Source organism: Manis javanica, chromosome 1 (assembly GCF_040802235.1).
Source record: "Manis javanica isolate MJ-LG chromosome 1, MJ_LKY, whole genome shotgun sequence".
Lineage (NCBI taxonomy): Eukaryota > Metazoa > Chordata > Mammalia > Pholidota > Manidae > Manis > Manis javanica.
Window position 1 is genome coordinate 13846079 of NC_133156.1, and position 9656 is coordinate 13855734.

The 9656-nt window shown below is 51.6% G+C and overlaps 1 protein-coding gene across 1 annotated transcript; it reads right to left on the reverse strand.

The window, feature by feature from the left end:
- Window positions 1-790: 790 nt before the first annotated feature.
- URAD (ureidoimidazoline (2-oxo-4-hydroxy-4-carboxy-5-) decarboxylase) lies at window positions 791-9302 on the reverse strand. The gene is made up of 2 exons (XM_037003951.2): window positions 9041-9302; window positions 791-1517 (listed from the first exon to the last, which is right to left on the reverse strand). Exons 1-2 carry the CDS (start codon window positions 9213-9215, stop codon window positions 1171-1173), a joined length of 522 nt encoding a protein of 173 aa, XP_036859846.1. The 5' UTR covers window positions 9216-9302; the 3' UTR covers window positions 791-1170.
- Window positions 9303-9656: the final 354 nt, after the last annotated feature.

The window sequence follows — 9656 nt, forward strand, 5'->3', positions numbered from 1 at the left end:
TTGCTACAGTTGCTGCGATGAGCCCAGATCCGGGATGGTCACTAATGGAGGTTCTTGTTCTCAAAAGGGCGACTCTGCCCTCACTTCTCGCCTTGTCTGCCTTGAGAAGGAAGGTACGGCTTTTTTCTCCTTTGCCAACAGAAGCCTAAGAAGGAACTGTGGGAGTGAGGTAGACCTTCCAGGCTGTGTGGTGGACAGAGGATGCGGAGGGTTCCTCCTGCGTAACTGGACATTCTGGCCACCAGTGTCAGGAGTGCCCAGTCCACTGGGGCCCTAGAGCCTCAAGATTGACAAGCTCCCCAGAGCTGCCTAGTCTGGCCAGAAAGATTTCCGTGAGCACCGATTTCCTCCATTACCTGCTTTTATAAGCGCTGTGGGGTCCCATCTCCCTCCAAGGGCCACACTATCCAGTACCAGTCAATGAGTATTGTTAAACTATTATTGTTTATTATTTTTTTAAAAATGACTGAAGGGTCTCCCGGGGCAATCTGAGGTTCTGATGGGCTACTTCTCAGGGGCCGATCCCCAGGAGAGACCGGAGGCCCCAGGCCTCTGCCCTTCAGGCTCCTCCTGCTGGGAAACGCCCCCAGTCCCACTCCTCTCTTAGGAGCGGCGGGAGCAGCCACTCTGCCTGCCCACGGGGCGGCTTCCCCGGACCTAGACCAGAGCTTTGCTTTCCTTAGTCTGGCTGCTAAAGACGCCCCAGAGTGAGAAAGCCGCTTCCGCTCACTTGTAAATGTCGGGGTGCAACAAATGAGGTGGGAGAAGGAAAACCAAACAGACAAACCGCTGTGGAATAAAATATTCTTTTCCTATCCGTTTTGCTTTGCAGCTTGGGCTTAGCAGGAGAGAGTGGGGGGGGGGCAACAAGAGCTGGATAAGCACTCTGGGGTCCACAAAGGCTGCCGGTGTCAACGGGGACGCAAAGGGAGAGAAGGATTGAAGCAGTGAGCTGGATAAATCTGGGGGCAAAGCACGAACTATACAGTTATTCTGGCAAAGCGTGCGCGTGTGGGTGGGTGGGTGGACAAAGGGGCTCGTTATTCGTAGGATTGTCTCAATTCTCCCCTTTGCGCGCGCGTGTGGACGCTGTTCCAGGCCTGCGCCGGCCTCCCGCCCGGGGCCCACCGCATGCCGACGTGAGCCCCGACTCCCGGGCTCGCGCGGCGGCTACAGCCTGGCGGGGTCGACACCGAAGAGGTCGGCCAGACGCAGGCGGCAGATCTTCCTCACCTCGCCCAGGGCGGTGCGCAGCTCCTGCGCGGGCGGGCAGTGCAGCCGGCGCGCCAGCTCGCGGGGCACCGCCGCCCGGTCCTGGAGGCGGGCGGCGAGCACAAAGGGGAAGCCGAAGCGCGCGCGGTACTGCGCGTTGAGCTCGGCCAGCCGGAGCCGCTCGCCCGCGCCCAGGCTCGCCAGGCCGGCGCCTGCCTGCTCCCGCTGCGACTCGGCGGTGAGCGTGCCCCGCTGCAGCTCGCGGCCCGCCAGGTCTGGGTGGCAGCGCAGGATGCCCTCTTGACCTGCGGAGAAGCACAGCGCACAGACCGTTCCCGCGCCTGCTCCGCGCCCCCTGGTGCAGCGGAGAAGGCGGCCAGGGCCGCGGGCAGGCCAAGCCGACCCCGCCGCGCAGATGGCCTGGGGAGGGAAGCAGGGTCCCCAGCAGGTGATGAGGGGCAACAAGGGGTGTCCTGGAGGCAGGCGTGCCCTTTGCATCCGCCCCTGAAACATGTCCTGAACCTTGAGCCCCTCCGTCCCCCGCTTCATTCGGCCCCGGCCAGAACCAAGGGGCGGGGCGGGAAGTGACAAGTTTGTCCTTTGAGACCTTGGGGCAAGAAGAGCCGAGGGGAGAGGCCGCGGAGGCTCGGAATTTACGACTTGCTCGGGAGGGAGCGGGGACGCGATAAGGAACCCGAGCATTTCGTATCTTTTCAAAGTCCTTTGCTCTCAGGGGGGCTTTGATGTCGCAGAGGGCCGGACGCAAGGGCCTGAAGACTTCCTGAAAAAGCCACGGAATGGGTTTCCTTCTGTCCCAAAGGAGATGGGCCGAGAGGGTCCATGGGATAACATCCATGGGACTTGGCAAATAGTTGCCCAGGATTTTGTGGCCCTAAGTGTGAGTTTGGGCTTCTGGAATCGGGCATCCTAAGAGCCTTGCAGATTATTAACCGCAAAGAAACCCATTTCCAGCCGGAATCCCACAACCTTTTGAATGAAAGTGGCTTTCATCCTTTTAGGAAAACAGCGCCCACTCACCCCTTCACCCACAACCCCATCTGAGACTCATTTCCCTTCTCCGACTGTAGATCCCCAAGAGACTGCAGAAAGATAGCCCTCAGACTCTCCTAAACCTAAAAGTGGAAACCCCTGGTGTGATACCTGGGATTTTAAGTCCTAACGGGGTTTATTTCCTGAGTCCTGGCCAATAGTTGTGCTTAGCTCTCTAAAGAGAGAATTAGAATATTCATGCTGGGCAAGATTTCAGATAGGCAAGAAGCAGGGCCATGATTTGTACAATGAGGGTAATGGCACACATCGTGCTGAATGGTATGAGAATTAGAGACACATCGTTAAACCGCAAACCCCTATTGCTAACAAACGTTCAATATGCTGCTATTATTATTAGCCTATAGTAAGCTCCGTATAACTGCCCCGAGGTGCGCCTGGAAGCATCTGACTCTAGCCCTGGGAATAGACATGGGGTGGGAGGCGTCTATTGGGAAGGGGATTATTTAAAACTTCTTTAATTATGGTGTGTGAATCTCCTCTTACTCAGACCTTATAGTTTCTGCTCAATTAAAAGGTGATTAAGATTGGGCCGTCTAACTCATGGAGACCAGTGTCCTGAGAGGTAGGGAGAACTGGGGGAAAGTTCTGCATTAAAGAGAAAATTCAGTGGAGGCTCAGAATGGGTTGGGCGACCTGACCAAGGTCCCTTAGCCAGTAACTGGCTGGCCTGGATCCTGGAATCCGAATCGCAATCTTCTTCGGGGACGGGCTGCCTTACCAGGTAAAGGGAAGTCTAAAACGAAACTCGTGTCACCAGTAATGCCATCTCTGTAACATCACTGTTTTAGAACCCCTTTTATGGGCTCTGTACCTTGGGCACTGCAAACATGAGATGTTCTTTCCTGCTTCCGGCATCCAGCCCCACCCGGATGGTGCGAAAATGTAGATGTAAAATTCCTGGGTGGGGGGCCCTCCAACCTTGGGCTGGGGTTGGCCGTGCCACACGGCCTCTTGCCAAGCCCGACGCCCAGCCGTGCCCTAATCTGTTACGCACCCGGGCAGCCCCTAGGACGCGCAGCGAGCGTGGCGGGGGTCTGGGGACACGGCAGTACTGAGAGGCCCTAAGGTCCGGACGTTAGGGCCACCCTGTACCCCTCCCTGAATATTCCGCTCTCAAAGCAGCCCCCAGGAGAGGGGACCCCAGACCCAGTCTTCTCACTGGACGACCTGTCTCTCTGCTTCCTTTGCGCCCTATTTCGTTCTCCCCACAGGTCGGGCTCGAACCCTGGGGGAAGACGTTGCTGGCGGGAAGCCCCTGTGCGGGTCGGGGCCTGCCCTCTCCCGCCCCCTGGCGGACAGGGCGCCCCCCGAGGCGGCCCCGCGGGCCTCACGCGCCCCAGACCCGCCTGTCCCCTTCCTGCCCTCGCAGCTCTCTTCTCACCCCCCCCTGCTTTGTCTCCCCTCTCGAAAATATTGCCTGGGGTTAATGTTTGTCTAGGACTGAGCGTGTGTTTTTTACAGTTTGCGGGAAGGAAAGGGGAAGAGAAGAGAAGGGAGGCCCAGAAAAGGGCAGAGAGAAGAAAGCAGACGAAAAAAGAGGAACCAGAATTTGAACACACTCGCGCATACACCCCTCAGTCGCAGATAAAAAGAAATGGGTGCGGGGAGTCGGGCAGGGGGATGGTAGCTCGGACAAATAGAACCTGACCGGTCCGTAGGGGCGGCTCCATCCTTACTGCTCCGACCTCTGAGCCTGGAGGGCTGCGCCTCCGTGGTGCTGACCCAGCCCATGGCTGCAGCGGGACCCTAGCTTCCCTCCACAGCTGCATCTCAAAGGTGCTCCCGGCCAAACCCCAGGAAGAAGCTGGAGAGCCAGGTGGGTACTTCACCCCCTCTGTCTCCAGTCCTGGGAGCCCTCCCACCTGGAATACCCTTGGCCAGCCAGTTCATTCCAATGTCCTGTGGTTCCAAGGGCCATTTTAATGCTGGCTGTTCTCGAGTCTTCCCTAAAATCTTACGCCACTGCCATTGGCATGTCATGCCTGGAGATGTAGGTGTGGACAGGTGTTATTTGCTGTGACCACAAGTCATGAATCTTTGCACCTGGAAGAGTTCCTGGCACGGAGCGGACACTCCTTGTTCCAACAGGAGATGAACAAGAAGAACAGGTGGCCACTGCGGAACACGCAACTGGCCTAGAAACCCACTGCCCTCCCCTAGCGTCCCGGCGTCTGTGCCAACTGGTGCATTCTCTCTCCTTGCTGGTACAACGGATCATCCGTCCCTCCTGTAGAGGACCGACCACTCCACCTGTGTTCTTGAAACCAGGCCCTCTTCCCATTTCAAAGACTGCAATTTTGAATGTCAGCCCTCCCCCACCCTGTCTGCCCCAACGCCCACCGCCATGCAGACACACAAACAGGCCTTAGAGTCATTCATCCCATGAACAAAATGAAAAGCCCCTCTTAATCCCCCATTGTGCTCTAGTTTCTTCCAAGGTCTCTGCTCCACCTCACAACATACTCCTCAAAGGAGTCATCTCCCCAGTGTCCTCAGTACCTCACCCCCCATCCTAGGTTCACTCTATCAAGCTGTCAGTCCACCCACCAACCGGTCTGCATGCATCAGGGTCACAGATGGTGGACGTCTTGCCCAAACCCAGTGGCCAGTGCTCTGTCCTCCTCTCTTTCAGCCTCTTGGGAGCATGTCGCAGGGTTGGCCATCACTGGCCTCCTTTCATCGCCGGTTCTTTCTCTGCCAGATCACTAACACTGAATTACCCTGGGACTCAATACTCTTATCTCTTCCTTTCTGTATTTACACTGATGCCCTAAATATATTCATCTAGTCCCATGGCTTTAAATGCCATCAATTCTTTGATAACACCCAGGTCTAGGCTAGTCCATGACTTTCCAAGTTCCTATGTATGGTCCAACTGAACATTCAGTATTTTCACTTGGATAATTATTAGGCATCTCATATTTAAATTCCTGTATCCACTGTCCTCTTAGTTCTAAAGTCTTCCTCATAGAAAACAGCAGCACCACCCACCCAGTTGCTCAGGCCTCAAACTTAGGAGTTAGTTATCCTTCATTGCTCTTTGTTCCCAACCTGCCTTCCCTTAACAAATCCATGAAACAAAAACCCTGTGGGCTCTAACTCTAAAAATCTCTTCTGAGGATCCAGCTTCATCTCTCAAGCTCTCCTGTTCTCACCCTAGTGCCAACAACTATCACTTCTCACTTCTACTACTACACAGACCTGACCCCTCTCCTTATAGCCCTCCGCCCCTTGTTCTTCTCCAACCACTGTGGACTTTGCCCCCCAAATGTCAAGAGTCTCAGGTTCCTTGGCTTAGAGCGGCCTTATAGATCCTTGATGATTCTTTCATCAACTGTCACTTCCTAAGAAAGAGCTCTTTTATATGTTTTCTACACTATTACATGTTTTCTTCTAATAGTTTCTAGAATCTAAAATTATTTTTGTTAATCCTGTCTGCCTTCACTAGAATGTAAACACATTGAAGGTGGTCACTTGTCTTGTTTACTGCTCTCTCCCCAGTGCCTGGGACAATTCCTGGGGCACAGTGGTCACTTGATAAGTATCTATGGTCCAACACATCACTCTCGGGAAAGAGCATTATATATTTTTTGACTGAACACATCTTAATAGCTTCATCTAAATATCTTATAGCCTGAATTTGAGGGAATATTAGTATCTAACCCATTCATTCAATATCTATGTTCTAAAATAAGTATTAAATAATGAGTTTTGGCATTAGTGCAATTCTGAAATGCTACACAGAGATGTATGATTAGCTGTATTTTGACAGTTTTATTGCTGTTTGGTTCTTAACACAAATCTCTACTGAACTGGCTTGTTAATGACTGTGTGTGTGTGTGTGTGTGTGTGTGTGTGTGTGTGTGTGTGTGTGTGTGTGTGTGTGTGTGTGTGTGTGTGTGTGTGTGTGTGTGTGTGTGTGTGTGTGTTTCAACCTTTTTCCATTTACTGTTGCCATTCCTTCTGCCTGGAAGTCAGGAACCAATTGACTGCAAAGGGTACTTCGCCAATTATTGCTGGAGCTGAATATTAATCCTGCACTACCACCTACTGGCCAATAATCGTCATAGCATCATCTAAATGGATGTCACCCTTGTTTATTCTAGAAAGAGGAATTTTCAGTTTCCTGTTAATGGTGAAGGGTTTTCTAGATCATACAAAACAAATCCTTAGCCAGACAGATCATCATATCCTGAATATCTCTTTAAGGCCCCTTTTAGTTTTAGGATTCAAAGACTCTGTCCCACTGGTTTGTTTCTTACGTTACAAGGAGTAGAGCTAGATTGTACAGTAAATCTCATTTTATTTGATTAAACAACCAAACATGGGATCTGGAACACTAAGCATTCATGTTAAACAAGTAATTTACTGAATGAATAAATGAAATCTCTAGGAACTGTTCACAGACCTTGCTTCTGATTCTCTGGAAAATTATTCAAAAGCTATTGGTTTGACCACCGGGGTTCAAATCTCAGTTCTGTCACTTCCTAGTTGTGTGTCTTCAATAAAGTTACTTAGTTCATCTGTGCCTCAGTTTTCCCATCTGTAAAATGGGGATAATAATGATAATGCTGGTTTTACAGGGTTAGTAGGTGGGCTAAACGAGTTTGGAAAAGGGCCTTAAACACACCAATAGTAAGGAAATATATTTTACTATTGTTACTATTAGTAGTATTGCTAACATCACCTGCCTAATGTCATTAAGGTGATTAGATACAGAGCAACTACCCAGACAGCACTGGCTTAGCTCCCAACTGCCTAGGAGAAGCGTGGCCAGCAGCATAGGGCTGAGAATGGGCTCCGTCAGCAGGGAGCTCTTCCTCCAAAGAACAGTGTCCAGTTTAGAAGCAAACAGCCATCTGTGTGGCCCAAATGCCCTCTGACCTGCCACTAAAGGCACCCCCATTAAATTGTGTTGGGAACGGGTAATACCAGGATGTCATCTTTCAAAATCATCTGAGGAACAATTTCATTCACTCATCCAGCAAGCCTTTAGTAAGTCCCAATACCCTATTCTCTGACTAATGTAGGATTCTGACACTGGCCAGAATATAGAGGTCCACCAAAGTGGGGTGGAGGGGGTGATCCTATACAAGCCTAGGGAGGGAGGGACTGAATGCCCCGCCTGCCCCTAATCCCACTTTGTTCAGGACTGTTTGGATGTAACCTTAACTAGACCTTAACTAATCTTAACTAGAACTTCTGGTCAAACTGGTTTGGGTGACTGCTGGTGGGAAAGAAGACAGAAATCGGGAAACTTATTTTATTATCAATGAGCTGGCACAGAGTAGACCCCAAATCAATGTTTTTAAGTAGCCGGGTAAGCCAGTGCAGATGGATTGAAATGATCGGTGTGTCATGGTGTCTCTCTCAGTACATTCCCTCCCCAGCCCCCCACCCCTCTGTGTGTTGAGACAGATCATGGGACTTCTTTCCTCCCCCGCCCCACAGAAAAAATGTCATTCATAAGGCATTCAAACCATTTAAAAGCCATTTCCCCAGGGCCTAGACGGCTCTTTTTTGGCTACCTCCATTTTGAACATGGCCCCTGTGGCCTCTTGCGCTTCCCAGCTTGCTGGGCAGACTTGCGGCTGACAAGCTGGCGTCCCTGCCCCCATCAGGCTGCAGCTGGCAGTGCTGTGAGTCATGGGCCAGAAGGCGCAGGTGTCCGCCAGCCCCACCTACAGCACTGAGCCCAGTGTTCGGCTTTGGAGAGGCCCTGAGAAGTGGGTGGGTGTCTGCACAGCCCCGACTCCTGTCAACATGACTTTGTAACACTGCCCTCCACTCCCCATAGAGGCGCTTAAAACGAGTTCCTTATTTGGGAGGTGTTCATCTTACCATCAGAAGCCATGCCAGAGGTCAAAGCCCTGGGCTGATAGGCAAGGCTCTGTCGGCCTCCTTTCGGAAGAGAGGAGAGGCAGATCCCCCACCCCCACCCCACCCCCCGACCTCTGGGAAGGCCCCGCCGAGAAGGTGGCCTTGCCCTCTGTGTCCCTTCAGCTCCATGGAGGCTCCTCTGAAGAGGTCGGGACAGCCCAGGAGGCCAACCCTCGGCCTGAATCCCTGTGGGGCTGGGCTTCCTTCTGAGTCACTTGGGGTTGGCCGGGCCTCTACCCTCCACCTCTCCCCACCCACATCCAGAAGTGTCTCCTTTTCTCTCTCTACCCAGAGGAAATCAATTTCTCTCCCTTTCTCCAGAGGAATTCCTTCAGATTTTTGTCTTTCCCCCTTTACTCCTCTAGGGAGTCACTGATCAAAATGAGCTCGCCTTCCTCGGCAGTCCAGTCCAAACTGGCCTTTTCTGGTCAAAACGTCAGCCATTTGCTCTTTCCCCTGGGCTCCTGAGATATCCTGATATGGAGCTGACTCCTTTCTTGCATACAGGACATTCCCAAAGTGAGCGTGCTCTGCGCAGAGAGGCTGGGCCCTCGGCCTGACCTTTGGCCTCTGAGCCGCAGTGAGGCCTGCAGAGACAAGCGCCTGTCCCTCTTTCCTTGTGACCTCACAGCTTTAATATTTAACAGCCAGCTTGCCTGAGACAGTAGGTGTTCTTTCATTCCACTCTTGGCTTAACACCTTGCAAGTGCTTGACTCTCACTTACTACATCTGAGAAAACTTTCTGAACTTCACAATAAAAATAGCTTAATCAATATATCAATTATGAGCAACTAGCTAAACTATCTATAGATACTGCGATAAGCGTATTTGAAATACCTTTGCAGAGAACCTCCATGTCTAACACTGAAGCCTTACCCGACTGCGGCAGAGCATCAACAATGGCAAAAAAATGCTTCTCCAAATCTTCCAAGCCAGAGAATGGGCGCTGGGACCACACGGCAGCTGCAATCAGAGGACATCTCTCAATAACGTTCCCAAACACATCCACAAATTCTCCGAAGTCCATGGAATTGACCTTCTCAATGTCCATTGCTTGTATTCAGCTGAAGGCAGCAGGACGCTGGCTGTCCTCTAGGTGGGTGAGTGAGTGACACCAGTTCTGCTCACCAGGTTATATTTGCTGAAGCCCAAGCTTGTTTTTTATGCAATACCAGCTGGGCATGTTTTAAATGCCTCTGGAGAAGCGGATCCCAAATCCTTGTGTAATGAACAAACACAGGCTTATGGTTCTAATCCCAAGAGTGGAGAGCTCTGTGCGGTCATTGTTTACCACTGAACTGTTCCCACAGTCAAAGCCAGTAGGGGCCATATTTCACTCTCAGCATTCCAACCAGGTGTACTTTTGGAGTCATTAACATTTTCATGTCAACATTATTCTGGGGAAGTTTTCTCTGATAATTCAAAGACAGTTCACGAGTCATCCCACTTGGAATTTGATTTCTCATCTGTTGTATTTCTTACTTTCTCTGCA

Excerpts from the sequence above, each read along its gene's own strand:
- URAD (XM_037003951.2), bottom strand. The coding sequence starts at position 9,215 with ATGGACATTGAGAAGGTCAATTCCATGGACTTCGGAGAATTTGTGGAT. Across the intron at positions 1,518-9,040 it reads TGATGCTCTGCCGCAGTCGG|GTCAAGAGGGCATCCTGCGC; the intron begins GTAAGGCTTCAG and ends GCTTCTCCGCAG.